Source organism: Diaphorina citri, unplaced genomic scaffold (assembly GCF_000475195.1).
Source record: "Diaphorina citri unplaced genomic scaffold, Diaci psyllid genome assembly version 1.1 scaffold73, whole genome shotgun sequence".
NCBI lineage: Eukaryota > Metazoa > Arthropoda > Insecta > Hemiptera > Psyllidae > Diaphorina > Diaphorina citri.
The window spans coordinates 592124-609244 of record NW_007377510.1 but is presented as its reverse complement, the minus strand read 5'-3'; the positions used below and the strand labels follow the sequence as shown (position 1 = coordinate 609244).

The 17121-nt window shown below is 39.4% G+C and overlaps 1 protein-coding gene across 1 annotated transcript; it reads left to right on the top strand.

Moving 5' to 3' along the window:
- Nucleotides 1-1216: 1216 nt before the first annotated feature.
- LOC103520992 (acyl-CoA Delta(11) desaturase-like) lies at nucleotides 1217-15395 on the top strand. Its single transcript, XM_026832012.1, has 6 exons — nucleotides 1217-1324; nucleotides 9098-9382; nucleotides 12510-12846; nucleotides 13352-13447; nucleotides 13593-13706; nucleotides 15049-15395. Exons 2-6 carry the CDS (start codon nucleotides 9133-9135, stop codon nucleotides 15365-15367), a joined length of 1116 nt encoding a protein of 371 aa, XP_026687813.1. The 5' UTR covers nucleotides 1217-1324; nucleotides 9098-9132; the 3' UTR covers nucleotides 15368-15395.
- Nucleotides 15396-17121: the final 1726 nt, after the last annotated feature.

Genomic DNA, 17121 nt, shown 5'->3' with positions numbered 1-17121 from the left:
GAGCATTAGGTCTACAAAGCGTTTCATTTTCTTTCACCTACCAGAATAGTGTCAGCACTTAGAAAAGAATAAAGAGGACATTGAAATAATTCAGTTCTTTCTTCTTTTCTAGAGATAGTACTAGTCAAACTGGGTATTCGATTAATCGATGTATCGAATTTTCAGGCATCGATTTATCGAAATCGCCAACTCTCGAAGACCAAGACCCGAAAAGTGTGGTTACCTGCATATACCTACTAACACAACAAGTTCATAACAAATAATATCCTAGAAGGTAAAATTCAGGAAAGAAGACGAAGGCCCCCGCATATTATTCTTTGAAGACATATTCATTCGTCTTAGGTTACAATTTTCATACTTTTCCGTCGTTGGCAGTGTGAACAGGCTAATTCATTTGTATACGACTCACAAAAAAAAGAATGTGGAGAAAAATGAACGGGCTGTCAGGCTGTCCAAAGCTATATGAAAATGATAGTCTCTATAGTCTCATAGGTTTGTCAGGCGACTACACTTCCAATAAGCGACAGGCCTAATTCACGAAGAACTTCTCACTCCGAAATTCAGTCCTATGCCAGCAGGATAAACAAGGTAAATTCTATTCTATCTCAGGTCGTTTTACATTTCACCGAACTCTTTGGACCACTGAGAGCATTAGGTCTACAAAGCGTTTCATTTTCTTTCACCTACCAGAATAGTGTCAGCACTTAGAAAAGAATAAAGAGGACATTGAAATAATTCAGTTCTTTCTTCTTTTCTAGAGATAGTACTAGTCAAACTAGGTATTCGATTAATCGATGTATCGAATTCTCAGGTATCGATATATCGAAATCGCCAACTCTCGAAGACCAAGACCCGAAAAGTGTGGTTACTTGCATATACTTACTAACACAACAAGTTCATAACAAATATCCTAGAAGGTAAAATTCAGGAAAGAAGACGAAGGTCCCCGCATATTATTCTTTGAAGACATATTCACAAATTTAGACCTGATGGATTTTGAAAATCACAAGCAACTCAAGAGAGCGACAGAAAAAAATGGACAGTATATTCTACAACGAAGAGGCAATGCCTTTACGGATTTACGGATAATTGATGATAAACATCTTCAAATTCGAAAATCACCGTAAAAATATATCGATGTATGACTTCGATGTATCGGAAAAAATATTTCGATGTGTATCGGTCTTCGATACATCGCAGCATCTCATCCCTAGGCCCTAAATCAAACCAATATTGCTCCTCACTGAGTCTCGTGAGTAAGTTCTGATAGCACCTAGATAACAGTAGAAAATAATAGTGTACCGGCTTGGCTGATTTAGGAAAGGTAAGGGAGACCTTTTAAATTATTTTTAGTTATTCAATTTCTTTTGGATTTCAGTATTTTATGGCATGCATTTTTACTTTCTATTTTTTTCTCTCTTTTTTCCTTAATCATTTTATTTAAATTTTTCATCCCTAATAAAGCCCAAAAGTGTCCTGGATAGAGAAAGTCACAAGGGATTCTGAGAAGAATGGGAAAAAGAAAAACCTGAATTGCTGAACATCATAAGAGAGAGAAAACTAAAATTTGCTGGACCCATGATGCGAGGTTCAAGTGGACAACTCCAACTAGATTAAGATAATATGATTGAAGGAAATGTTGACGGTAGAAGACCGAGGTGTTGTTGTTGTTGTTGTTGTTGTTGTTGTTGTTGTTGTTGTTGTTGTTGTTGTTGTTGTTGTTGTTGTTGTTGTTGTTGTTGTTGTTGTTGTTGCTAACGTTGGCGGCTACTCCATGCTTTACTAAATGTTCAGACCAAGGAAAATAGCAAGTTCCACAGGATTGGTCCAGAGGGATGTTGGGTCAAGATCGGTTGGCTCACGTGGAGAGTCGAAAAGGTGGTGTACATCGTGTGTACGAGCTTGACATTGTGGGCAGATTTCGGAAATAGTGCCAGTGCGGTCGATCCTGGCCTTGTAATTTTGAAGAAGACCAAGGGGTAGACCGAGGAGGGTGTGGTTGGATGATGTGAAGGGATGGCTAAGGATTGCCAAATTGTAAAAAATGCAAAGAGCTGACATTGATTTTGTTTTGATATGATAGGTCTTTTGGCAAGATCTATTTACAGAGTTTTTATATATGGAAATATATATCGTTAATAATAAAATATTATGTAATTAATTTCAAACTTAGCTAAATACCTAATATCATTCTATTTTTTCTATCAATGTCCTACACAAGCCTTGAGCTTATAGGACAGTGATATACTATTAATGTTATGTATATGAAATGTTACAAGTTCAAAAATCTGCTTTGTAAGCGCTAAGCCGCAGTTTCGATTTCCGCCCGGGCCGGATTTTATCCTTATGAGATAATGTTCGATCGACTGGCTTTCTCCTATTATGTCTTCCTTCCCTCTTCGATTTTGGGAAGATAGACCTTAACAGTTACAGTTCCCTCTGTCCCCAACCTCTTCAAAAAGAGAGAGAGAGAGAGAAAAACAACAACAACATACCTCCCATCCCGGCCCACCACTCCCCTCTTTCAATCTCAAGTCGTCACGTCCACAGTAATGCCTTTGACAATGATTTCTATTAATACCCATAACTGACATAGACGGTCCTATTCTACAGGATGTCTGAATTGTCCATTATGTGTACACAACATAGCGGTCAAATAAATTGTCACATGGAGATTCATAATGTCCATTACCTACTCAACAAATTATGCTCATCCTCTTTTCTCAATAGACGTGCATGTGTTGGGCCTCTCACACATTAGAAGTTGTGCGACTTTTAGTAGAACCGTGCCGCCTGATAATCCAATCAATTCTGCAAGTTTGAATTGAAAATTTAAATCTGTGATGACCTGATGGCCGATGCTGTCTAATTGAATCGTCTGTTTTGTCTGACGTTAATGTGACCCAAATAAGAACTAATTACCTTTCCGGTCAATATTGGTACTTACCTTATGAAAATAAAACAGAAGTCCCACAATGGAGTCTGCCTCCAGGTCGAGTTTAGTCGAAATAAGGGAGTAAAAATCTCGAAAAAAATCTTGAATGGACTGCAACATGTTGCTTTTTCATCCAAGAGGTACCTAAATTGCCTTTAATTCTAGGAGACTTACCAAGGAGACTAGCAGGAGGTCTTAAATTAAAGCAAGGTCGACAGTATTTAGTATGGGTTCCTCTTATCCCTCGAACAGATTAAGTAGAAGATTGCAACTCACGTGGTGAAAAAAAAAAAAACAGTTTCGTGTTAATATGGGCGATACGGGCAGTGCGTCGCTTCACTCCGAACTCTTGACGTTCGCGCGCCTCCCGGCATGCTTGCTTTGAGCCGTAGTGAATGGAGAAGGTTCCGGGTTGAGATTTCCACCCTGAAAAAGAAACTCAACAAATTATGCTCATCCTCTTTTTCTCAGTAGACGTATATGTGTTGGGCCTCTCACACATTAGAAGTTGTGCGACTTTTAGTGGCACGGAATCGCCTCAACAAATTATGCTCATCCTCTTTTTCTCAGTAGACGTATATGTGTTGGGCCTCTCACACATTAGAAGTTGTGCGACTTTTAGTGGAACCGTGCCGCCTGATAATCCAATCAATTCTGCACGTTTGAATTGAAAATTTAAATCTGTGATGACCTGATGGCCGATACTGTCTAATTGAACCGTTTGTTTTGTCTGACGTTAATGTGATCCAAATAAGAACTAATTACCTTTCCGGTCAATATTGGTACTTACCTTATGAAAATAAAACAGAAGTCTCACAATGGAGTCTGCCTCCAGACAAGTTTGAATTGAAAATTTAAATCTGTGATGACCTGATGGCCGATGCTGTCTAATTGAATCGTCTGTTTTGTCTGACGTTAATGTGATCCAGACAAGAACTAGCTACCTTTTCGGTCAATAGCATTGGTACTTACCTTAAGAAATTGGTACTTACCTTAAGAAAATAAAACAGAAGTCTCACACTGGAGTCGCGCTACTAGTTCGTTTTCAGTCAAAATAATAGAGTAGAAATTTTGAAGAAAAATCATGAATGGACTGCAAAATGCGTCCCTTTTCCATCCAAGAGGTACCTACCTAAATTACATACCTTTAATTCTAGAAAACTTACCAAGGAGATCTAGCAGGAGGTCTTCAATTAGAGCAAGGTCGACAGTATTTACTATGGATTTCTCTCATCCCTCGAACAGATTGTGTAGAAGATTGCAATTCACGTGATGATCGAAAAACCAAAAAACTCAGTTTCGTGTTAATATGGATTGTGCGTCACGTCACTTCGAACTCTTGACGTTCGCGCGCCTCCCGGCATGCTTGCTTTGAGCCGTAGTGAATGGAGAAGGTTCCGGGTTAAGATTTCCACCCTGAAAAAGAAGAAAATGGTGTTCGACTTTTGAAAACATGAACATTCTTTCTCCAATGAGAATCGGTACGTGAGAACCCTGCCTGATAAGTTACCTACTTACTAGATCGCTGATATTTTCAATTGAATAACACGTGATGAGTTCAATAAGCACATAAATTGTATCAATCATGCATTGATCAGTAGCATTTTCTTTTGTGAGACTAAGCGCAAAGGAAGTAAAAGCTCACTCCAACCATAGAGGGGTGAGAAAAGCAAAGCTAAAAGAAAAAAAAAACACAGAACGTTAGCCTCGTGGTTAGTTCGAAAGACTCCACTCGTCTACAATCAGAACACAGACAGCGAGAGTTTTCGCACACGCTGAAAATAACGAGAGAGGTTAAACGTGACTTGTCCAGAAGGACGACCACGTCCCAACCAATGTAACCAATTGTCTGTTCCCTCCACACAGTAAACACACCTGGACAAGCGTCAGTGTCATCATGCAGGAGGTGCAGATAGGTTGTGAAAAAATGCTACAGTGTTTAATGGTAGTTTGTTAGACGGGCAGTTTTACCCATGTAGAGATAATATTAAAACATCTAAGTAGACGTGCAGACGTTTACCGAGGATAACTAGTTCGATTACGTAGAAGGCGGACGTTAAACAGAGAGTAGACTAGCGTCTGGCTGTGGGACTATAAACAGGGGGGGGGACAGCTAACCCTAACCAGCCTAGCTAGCTGGCAGTTTCAAAGGGTTCTCCCTGCTTTTAAAGAATAAGCACAAGTCCTCACGATGGTTGATTGCGGTTCAGGACGAGCCAATTAAACATAGCTAGAGACCATCACCCCGGTGTATGGCAGATACAAAAAGATGTCTTTTCTTTACTCTGCCAACACCATTCGCCGAAAGCTAAAGCCGCTACAACAACAACAAAATGAAGGAACCCCTACATTGTGCGTCTGGACTTTCGTCAGTTCTGATGTGCTCGACGCAACGTACTCAGACCCCCACTACTCGTACACAGAGTCCTATTTTTGAATATATGTAGTACCTGCCTCCTTATTACCTACTTACTTATTCTTAACATTAGCGACCAGAATTTATTGTAGATAACCAGTAGGCAATGTAGGCATGGGTATTTACATCGTACATTCCTAGGCAGCACTCTTCTGCAGTAGAGGTACTCAATGCAGCAACTTATCTCGATCTACTTGAGATCCTAAACAGTAATATACAGTTAACTTAAGTACCATATGGTCCATGGTAATGAACTCGCCATTCAAACACCTTGGTTCCTAATAATAGCATCTATAAGAATACAATTCTATGTTTACATTACATTATCATACAAGTAGACTACAATTGATTGCACCGTGAGAGGTGTCCTATTTCAATAGCTCAAGAAAGGCTTTCTCTTTCTAGAAATTCTATCATTTACGAAGTCATCCGCACCAAATGTGTGCCAAATAGTGTAGAGACTTTTGCTAGTTAGTTTGCACTTACATATTGTATAGCTTTCCCGTTGTCTAACGTCGTGATACTGAGTTTAGAATCTAAGTACTTTATGTGAAGTGCATGACTGACAGTTTCTAAAGAACTTTCGACATTGAAATGTTCTTGCTCACATTTTAATTTTCGTTGTAGTCAGAAGTGCAGGAATAAATCTCGAAGCATACATACTTGGATATGATAATAAATTGGTGTGTACGGCACTTTTGATGACTACTACCTTTCAAACTGAGGTTAACCCTTTCACCCCTAAAGGGACAATACGTCCCACAGAATAATTACTTTTAAAATGGGATATACCTATATCATCCCAGATCTATCGAAAAAATTCCGTTTTCATTGTTTTTCAAATGTTTCTTTTATGATCTAAGATGTCACTACAATTCACTTGGCTAACTTGTCTGTTTTTGTCCCCAGAACGATTTTTATTCAATAGTTCTAGGAGGACATTAAACTTTGTAGAGGTCTTATTTATAGCCCAAATAGTAATGCCAGATCAGAAAAATTTGTGAGAGGTGTCCTATTTCCATAGCTCAAGAAAGGCTTTCTCTTTCTAGAAATTCGATCATTTACGAAGTCATCCGCACCAAATGTGTACCAAATAGTGTAAAGACTTTTGCTAGTTAGTTTGCACTTACATATTGTATAGCTTTCCCGTTGTCTAACGTCGTGATACTGAGTTTAGAATCTAAGTACTTTATGTGAAGTGCATGACTGACAGTTTCTAAAGAACTTTCGACATTGAAATGTTCTTGCTCACATATTTATTTATTTTCGTTGTAGTCAGAAGTGCAGGAATAAATCTCGAAGCATAAATTCTTGGATATTATAATAAATTGGTGTGCACGGAACTTTTGATGATTATTACTTTTCAAACTGAGATGGTTGATTGCGGTTCAGGACGAGCCAATTAAACATAGCTAGAGACCATCACCCCGGTGTATGGCAGATACAAAAAGATGTCTTTTCTTTACTCTGCCAACACCATTCGCCGAAAGCTAAAGCCGCTACAACAACAACAAAATGAAGGAACCCCTACATTGTGCGTCTGGACTTTCGTCAGTTCTGATGTGCTCGACGCAACGTACTCAGACCCCCACTACTCGTACACAGAGTCCTATTTTTGAATATATGTAGTACCTGCCTCCTTATTACCTACTTACTTATTCTTAACATTAGCAACCAGAATTTATTGTAGATAACCAGTAGGCATAGGCATGGGTATTTACATCGTAAAGAGCAATAAAAGTCGCACGCTTTTGAGAGCGACAGACAAGACTAACATGCTCACCTCAGAAAGCTGATTGGTCTCCGATTGCAACACAAAAAAAAAGAAAAAAATCGAAAAAGTGGGAGATACCAACCTCATCGAAAATGAAGGAAACGGCGAAGGGGTCTGGCTAGGGCTCCAAGGGGCTAATAAGTCGTGGACTAAGTCTGGTCTAATAGGAACTTACCTATCTACGTGGTACATGCGACCAACCTTGGTGGTGTAGGTAGTGTTAGTGGACTTTTGATCCAAAATTTGGTGGTCCAAGTCCAAATCATGTCATAAAATTTGGCATAGTATATTGATCGAGGAAAAACATTAATTTTTGAAAGCAATAATGCTTAACACAGTCTACTCCTGACTTAGGAGGTACTTTACTACTTTATGCTTATGCAATGCATGCAGAATAATTATGGCAATGATAACAAATTTAACATTCTCTTTGCCACTTACCTTTCAATTCTGTAGTTCGCAATGAAAGCCGCTATTAAAACGAGATTAATCGGATTACTGGCAAACTAAAGCTGTTTAAACCAGAAAAAAAATCACGTATTTTATCACAAAATAATAAAATATTCAAAAGTGTTAATTAAATTATTAAAACAGGAGCACATTCACCTTCACTTTTTGGATAATCCGTTCCGTTTATCCTTATCAACAATTTGAATTTTGAATTTTTGAATTTTCGCGCTTGTTTAAATGTGTAGGATTCGTGATTACATAAAATATTGCATAATCAAAAAACCGCTATTAAAACGAGATTAATCGGATTACTGGCAAACTAAAGCTGTTTAAACCAGAAAAAAAATCACGTATTTTATCACAAAATAATTAATAATAAAATATTCAAAAGTGTTAATTAAATTATTAAAACAGGAGCACGTTCACCTTCACTTTTTGGAAAATCCATCCGTTCCGTTTATCCTTATCAACAATTTGAATTTTGAATTTTCGCGCTTCTTTAAATGTGTAGGATTCGTGATTACATAAAATATTGCATAATCCAAAATAAATTTCTAGGCGTTTTATTGCAGATCCATTCGAAATTTCGAATCCAGCGATTTGTAACCTCCTTGAAATGAAAATAAATTTTGTACCACGGACACACGGACACTTGGGATTGGGACTGGAACTTGGAAAAAATAATCACTATAATCAGTAATCAACTAATCTTACTAATCAGTGCAAAGTGCAAGAAAAAGGAAAAGGATCTAGGTATCAAATATCTAATCCTCTTTACCTGATAGCAAGTGATCAATCAGTATTTACCCCAGTGAGAGGTGTCCTATTTCAATAGCTCAAGAAAGGCTTTCTCTTTCTAGAAATTCGATCATTTACGAAGTCATCCGCACCAAATGTGTGCCAAATAGTGTAGAGACTTTTGCTAGTTAGTTTACACTTACATATTGTATAGCTTTCCCGTTGTCTAACGTCGTGATACTGAGTTTAGAATGGAAGTACTTTATGTGAAGTGCATGACTGACAGTTTCTACAGAACTTTCGACATTGAAATGTTCTTGCTCACATATTTATTTTCGTTGTAGTCAGAAGTGCAGGAATAATCTCGAAGCATACATACTTGGATATGATAATAAATTGGTGTGCACGGCACTTTTGATGACTACTACCTTTCAAACTGAGGTTAACCCTTTCACCCCTAAAGGGACAATACGTCCCACAGAATCATTACTTTTAAAATGGGATATATCATCCCAGATCTACCGAAAAAATTCCGTTCTCATTGTTTTTCAAATGTTTCTTTTGTGATCTAAGATGTCACAACAATTCACTTGGCTAAATTGTCTGTTTTTGTCCCCAGAACGATTTTTGTTCAATAGTTCTAGGAGGACATTAAACTTTGTAGAGGTCTTATTTATAGCCCAAATAGTAATGCCAGATTAGAAAAATTGAAAGATTCTTCCTAAAATAAGTCGGGGTGAAAGGGTTAAGTAGTATTTGGTTACTCAAAGCGTCTATTCTTCAGTTCCAGCTTCATCGTGTCATCACCATCGGACCCCAATGGCACCCAGTCTAACCCCCCATTTCCTTTCGGAAGCAGAAGTCATCTCCCCTTCAGTCTACCCTATCAAGAGCAAACCTTCGCCATCACCGGGGATCGAACCCAACGAGTCATACAGTTCCCGTCACCCCTACCGATGGAGCATAGTGTGGCGGAACGTGCTGGCCTTTGCATACTTACACCTTGGAGCTAGCTATGCCGTCTATTTGATGTTCTTCAATCAAGTCCAATTGAAAACCATCTTATACAGTAAGTACTTAATCTACTCGTACGTTGCTACAATGTTGACTGTTTAAAGAAGTTAAGTAAATAACGCTATGGAAGTGAACGCTGTCAAACTTTCTTGAATTGGCGGAGCAGAACTCTACCGCGGTCCTTGATTGCACTTCATAAGTGCGCTTACCTAAGTAAGCATTCATATCCCTTTCCTTTGCTTCCAGTGTTATTCGTAAGTCACGGGTTCGACTCCCGCCCGGGACGATTTTATCTTATACAGATATGCTTCGTTGTTTAAAAGTAAAAGATTAGCCTGCGCGCAGCGCGGCGATAGCACGTTCAATGTACCGGTTCCCAAATCCCAATGAATCACTGGATTTATGCAACGCGACGTTGCGCATAGTTGGTGTTCGCAGTGGAATTTTGCTGGCTTTCTACCTTCTCATGTCACAACTAAACTCAAGCCGGGTTTCACCACTGTGGATTCTCAGAATTGAGTTTTAAGCATAGGGAAATCCTCGTTTCATCTCAATCCCGAGTTGGTAAACCCCAGCATCAATAACGAAAATTGCTCTGAATCCGATGTTCTTTTCTACATTTTGCTGATCTTGTGGCCGCTCAACCCGCTAAAAAACCTCCCCGCTCTTCTTTCTTGGTCCCGGAACTTTTCTGTTATGACTTCGGGAATTTCTACATTTATTCATAACAAATATCCTAGAAGGTAAAATTCAGGAAAGAAGACGAAGGTCCCCGCATATTATTCTTTGAAGACATATTCACAAATTTAGACCTGATGGATTTTGAAAATCACAAGCAACTCAAGAGAGCGACAGAAAAAAATGGACAGTATATTCTACAACGAAGAGGCAATGCCTTTACGGATTTACGGATAATTGATGATAAACATCTTCAAATTCGAAAATCACCGTAAAAATATATCGATGTATGACTTCAATGTATCGGAAAAAATATATCGATATGTATCGGTCTTCGATACATCGCAGCATCCCATCCCTAGGCCCTAAATCAAACCAATATTGCTCCTCACTGAGTGTCGTGAGTAAGTTCTGATAGCACCTAGATAACAGTAGAAAATAATAGTGAACCGGCTTGGCTGATTTAGGAAAGGTAAGTGAGACCTTTTAAATTATTTTTAGTTATTCAATTTCTTTTGGATTTCGGTATTTTATGGCATGCATTTTTACTTTCTATTTTTTTTTTTTTTCTCTCTTTTTTTTCCTTAATCATTTTATTTAATTTTTTCATCCCTGATAAAGCCCAAAAGTGTCCTGGATAGAGAAAGTCACAAGAGATTCTGAGAAGAATGGGGAAAAGAAAAACCTGAATTGCTGAACATCATAAGAGAGAGAAAACTAAAATTAGCTGGACACATGATTCGAGGTTCAAGTGGACAACTCCAACTAGATTAAGATAATATGATTGAAGGAAATGTTGACGGTAGAAGACCGAGGGGTTTTTGTTGTTGCTAACGTCGGCGGCTACTCCATGTTTTACTAAATGTTCAGACCAAGGAAAATAGCAGGTTCCACAGGATTGGTCCAGAGGGATGTTGGGTCAAGATCGGTTGGCTCACGTGGAGAGTCGAAAAGGTGGTGTACATCGTGTGTACGAGCTTGACATTGTGGGCAGATTTCGGAAATAGTGCCAGTGCGGTCGATCCTGGCCTTGCATGTAATTTTGAATAAGACCAAGGGGTAGACCGAGGAGGGTGTGGTTGGATGATGTGAAGGGATGGCTAGGATTGCCAACCATATTCATAAATTTACACCTGATGGATTTTGAAAATCACAAGCAACTCAAGAGAGCGACAGAAAATGGACAGTATATTCTACAACGAAAAGGCAATGCCTTTACGGATTTACGGATAATTGATGATAAACATCTTCAAATTCGAAAATTACCGTAAAAATATATCGATGTATGACTTCAATGTATCGGAAAAAATATATCGATATGTATCGGTCTTCGATACATCGCAGCATCTCATCCCTAGGCCCTAAATCAAACCAATATTGCTCCTCACTGAGTCTCGTGAGTAAGTTCTGATAGCACCTAGATAACAGTAGAAAATAATAGTGTACCGGCTTGGCTGATTTAGGAAAGGTAAGGGAGACCTTTTAAATTATTTTTAGTTATTCAATTTCTTTTGGATTTCAGTATTTTATGGCATGCATTTTTACTTTCTATTTTTTTCTCTCTTTTTTCCTTAATCATTTTATTTAAATTTTTCATCCCTAATAAAGCCCAAAAGTGTCCTGGATAGAGAAAGTCACAAGGGATTCTGAGAAGAATGGGAAAAAGAAAAACCTGAATTGCTGAACATCATAAGAGAGAGAAAACTAAAATTTGCTGGACCCATGATGCGAGGTTCAAGTGGACAACTCCAACTAGATTAAGATAATATGATTGAAGGAAATGTTGACGGTAGAAGACCGAGGGGTTTTTGTTGTTGCTAACGTCGGCGGCTACTCCATGTTTTACTAAATGTTCAGACCAAGGAAAATAGCAGGTTCCACAGGATTGGTCCAGAGGGATGTTGGGTCAAGATCGGTTGGCTCACGTGGAGAGTCGAAAAGGTGGTGTACATCGTGTGTACGAGCTTGACATTGTGGGCAGATTTCGGAAATAGTGCCAGTGTGTTTATGAGCTTGACATTGTGGGCAGATTTCGGAAATAGTGCCAGTGCGGTCGATCCTGGCCTTGAAATTTTGAAGAAGACCAAGGGGTAGACCGAGGAGGGTGTGATTGGATGATGTGAAGGGATGGCTAGGATTGCCAACTTGTGTAACGCTATGGAAGTGAACGCTGTCAAACTTTCTTGAATTGGCGGAGCAGAACTCTACCGCGGTCCTTGATTGCACTTCATAAGTGCGTTTACCTAAGTAAGCATTCATAATTTCATATCCCTTTCCTTTGCTTCCAGTGTTATTCACCCATGATGCGAGGTTCAAGTGGACAACTCCAACTAGATTAAGATAATATGATTGAAGGAAATGTTGACGGTAGAAGACCGAGGGGTTGTTGTTGTTGTTGTTGTTGTTGTTGTTGTTGTTGTTGTTGTTGTTGTTGTTGTTGTTGTTGCTAACGTTGGCGGCTACTCCATGCTTTACTAAATGTTCAGACCAAGGAAAATAGCAAGTGTTATTCGTCGGTTTCATCTCAGGGGAAGGAGTGACGGCCGGAGCCCACCGGTTATGGGCCCATCGCACCTACTCCGCCAAGTGGCCCCTCCGCCTCATTCTCATGCTGGCCAATAGCATGGCGTTCCAGAACCACCTATACGAGTGGGTGCGGGATCACAGGGTACATCACAAGTTTACCGATACAGATGCGGACCCGCACAATTCTCGGCGAGGCTTTTTCTTTTCGCACATGGGGTGGCTAATGGTTCGCAAGCACCCGGACGTGAAGCGGCGGGGCGCGACGGTGGACTTGAGTGATTTGGAGAAGGACTGGGTGGTTATGTTTCAGAAAAAGTAAGCTTTTCTCACTCAGGGCTTTACCAATTTTTGCGTTTTCATATTAAGCTACATATGTTCACACATAGCTGTTGTAACGGTCATAGTTATAGCCGAAAGGTGATGACAAAATAGAGAAAATATCTCTTTTATCAGTCAGCTTTCACACATAGTCGATCGACGAGGTAAACAGGTGAATTTATGTATGTATCGAGGCAGTGTACGGTTTCAGTCGACGTTCGATCGATGGAGGCGTCGACTATAGCTTTAGATACAACCCTTCTTCTATTTCAACATAATCTTGAGGTGACTGTTGAAGTAGTCTTCTTGAGGAGACATTTTCGCTTCCGGAACAGGAAAACTGAACACGGTTCTAGGATGATCCATATGTTTACTACATCCCTTGTCTTACCAGCTTAACTCCATACACAAAAAACCCACTCTGAGGCTTATTAGGTGTAGGGGCAACTGCCCCAAAAGTTGGGTTAATCTTATACGAATCTACAAATCCCTTGTCTTCCAGGTACTATTTGATCCTGATGCCCATCTGCTGTTTCCTGATCCCTCCGCTGATACCTTGGTACTTTTGGAGTGAGAAGTGGACCAACGCTTGGTACGTGTGTGCCTTACTCCGCTACACGGTTTCCCTGCATGGTACCTGGCTAGTCAATAGTGCTGCACACATCTGGGGCATGAGGAAGTTTGGGCAGACAATGCAGACATTATCTCAATCCAATACTCTGGAACTGGAGCTCTCAAGACAGATTTCACAAGAACTGGGAAACGTTGTGTGCCTTACTCCGCTACACGGTTTCCCTGCATGGTACCTGGCTAGTCAATAGTGCTGCACACATCTGGGGCATGAGGCCATATGATAAGTAAGTTAAACTCATAGTTAAAGACTGTAATAGGTTTTTCAAAAGTTTCAAAGGAATACTTATCTACTTAGTTATAAATCAGATTGAGGAAGGGAGGCGGAGAGGAAAGGAGAGGGGAGGGAGGAAGAGACAAAGAGGGAGGATCGACAGTGTTGAGTAAATAGAAATGGACGCGAGAGATTTTGAGAGAGAGAAAAAAATAATAGAAAGTAAAAAAAAGGATGAGAGACTATACCAGTAAATCATGTACAGCCATAATGGAGGAGTTGCAATTGGGAAAATATATAAAAGGTCGATTCCTACGTAAAAGGTTGTGAAAAATCCAAATCTGTGATCAAGATCGGTGCAACGCTTGGCGGCATTTCGGCCGCTTTTTGGCGGTTTTAGGTGTAATTCAATAATATCTCGGGAACGGTATTGAGCTAGGGACTTGAAATTTGGTGTGTAGTCAACAGGGATGTAAGACGAAACTTTTGGTTAGGATAGGTGCTGCAGTTGGTGGCTTTTTGTCTGTGATCAAGATCGGTGCAACGCTTGGCGGCATTTCGGCCGCTTTTTGGCGGTTTTAGGTGTAATTCAATAATATCTCGGGAACGGTGTGAGCTAGGGACTTGAAATTTGGTATGTAGACAACAAATGTGACAGGGATGCAAGAAAAAACTTTTGGTTAGGATAGGTGCTGCAGTTGGTGGCTTTTTGGCGGTTTTCGACCGCTTTTTGGTCGTTTTCAGCTATACTGACTAAACGGTTAGATATATTGTAAAGGTTACAATAGAAGAACACCCAAATAAGCATCATTCAATAGGATAAGGAAAGTCGTGTGATGTTTACACCAGATTTTTTTTTTTTTTACTTTCTATTACTAGAGTATAGCGAGCTATACTAGTTATTTTTCGAAAACTCCAACAGATTCGGAGCAATTTGAGTGGGTCATACATTGGTGGACACCCTGTATGTACCTTTTTTATACTGTCGGCTGAGACTAAAAAGTTCCATTATGCCTCTATGATGCTTGCCAAATAGGTACAAAACCTAGGCACCTCTAGCCCATACTCAAAAAAAAATTTTTTTTTTTTTTTTTTTTTTTTACTTTCTATTACTAGAATATAGCGAGCTATACTATAGTTATTTTTCGAAAACTACAAAAGATTCGGAGCAATTTGAGTGGGTCATACATTGGTGGACACCCTATACCTTATTTATACTGTCGGCGTGTCGGCTAATACTAAAAAGTTCCATTATGCCTCTACGATGCTTGCCAAATAGGTACAAAACCTAGGCACCTCTAGCCCATAACTACTTCATATTGATATTGACATTGCAAATTCGTTTTCTCCATCAGGCACATCAGCTCTTCAGAGAATTCCTCGGTTGCATTCCTGGCATTCGGTGAGGGTTGGCACAACTACCATCACACATTCCCTTGGGATTACAAAGCGGCCGAACTGGGCAACTACAGACTGAACTTAACCACGGCCATCATCGATATGTTTGCCTGGATAGGGTGGGCGTACGATTTAAAGACAGCCTCCCCTGAAATGGTTAGCAGGAGAGTCGCCAGGACGGGAGATGGAACCAGACATGGCCACAGCCATGAGAATCAAGTGTGGGGCTGGAATGACGAGGATTTGACAGAGGAGGACAGGATGCTAGCGGAATAAACACATTGAAGACTGTCCATCACCCCAATTTAAAATTCTTTCTCTCAATGAAACAAATTCCAATCAGATATTTGGAATTGGTGCTTCAGTGCAGCTTAAGAGCTAGTATTTTGTTAATTAATATGGCCCTTACTGTCACTGTGAAATGATGTTGGGTACTCTGTTTAAAGAGTAAAGGTAAAAGGTGTGGATACGTGGATGACTACTACTGTGACTGCGAACAGGTCCACACAAATGACCACCTCCTTGTCTGTTACCAATTAGACCAACCCTGCACCCAGTAAGACCTGCGATTTTAAATTTTCAAATCATCATGGATCATTGGAAAAAAGTATCCTTGTAACTTTTCAGATGGGGTAGGGAAGAGGGGTAAGAAATGCCCCAACATAATATTTTAATTTACCTACTGAAACCTGACTGCAGATAATTTACAAAATTATAATAGAGATGTACCCATTTGACGGGCAGATTGTTTGATGGTAATTTGTGACATTGTAAAAGGTAAAAGGTGTGGATACGTGGATGACTACTACTGTGACTGCGAACAGGTCCACACAAATGACCACCTCCTTGTCTGTTACCAATCAGACCAACCCTGCACCCAGTAAGACCTGCTCAGTGCAAATGAGAGAGCAATACACTGAAACCCAGGCCAAAGGTCTGGAGGTTCATGTTGAAATTTAATGATGGTTTAACTTCTAGACATGACCAGAAACGATTGGAAGTACACTTGCATAGATTGAACAATTCAACACACATACTTAATGATCAAAATTACTTAATGTCTACATGATCTGTAATCCAAGGGGCACTTGCATAGATTGAACAATTCAACACACATACTTAATGATCAAAATTACTTAATGTCTACATGATCTGTAATCCAAGGGGCTAATAAGTCGTGGACTAAGTCTGGTCTAATAGGAACTTACCTATCTACGTGGTACATGCGACCAACCTTGGTGGTGTAGGTAGTGTTAGTGGACTTTTGATCCAAAATTTGGTGGTCCAAGTCCAAATCATGTCATAAAATTTGGCATAGTATATTGATCGAGGAACAACATTAATTTTTGAAAGCAATAATGCTTAACACAGTCTACTCCTGACTTAGAAGGTACTTTACTACTTTATGCTTATGCAATGCATGCAGAATAATTATGGCAATGATAACAAATTTAACATTCTCTTTGCCACTTACCTTTCAATTCTGTAGTTCGCAATGAAAGCCGCTATTAAAACGAGATTAATCGGATTACTGGCAAACTAAAGCTGTTTAAACCAGAAAAAAAATCACGTATTTTATCACAAAATAATAAAATATTCAAAAGTGTTAATTAAATTATTAAAACAGGAGCACGTTCACCTTCACTTTTGGGAAAATCCGTTCTGTTTATCCTTATCAACAATTTGAATTTTGAATTTTTGAATTTTCGCGCTTCTTTAAATGTGTAGGATTCGTGATTACATAAAATATTGCATAATCAAAAATAAATTTCTAGGCGTTTTATTGCAGATCCATTCGAATTTTCGAATCCAGCGATTTGTAACCTCCTTGAAATGAAAATAAATTTTGTACCACGGACACACGGACAGCGGACTTGGGATTGGGACTGGAACTTGGAAAAAATAATCACTATAATCAGTAATCAACTAATCAGTGCAAAGTAGCAAAGTGCAAGAAAAAGGAAAAGGATCTAGGTACCTATCAAATATCTAATCCTCTTTACCTGATAGCAAGTGATCAATCAGTATTT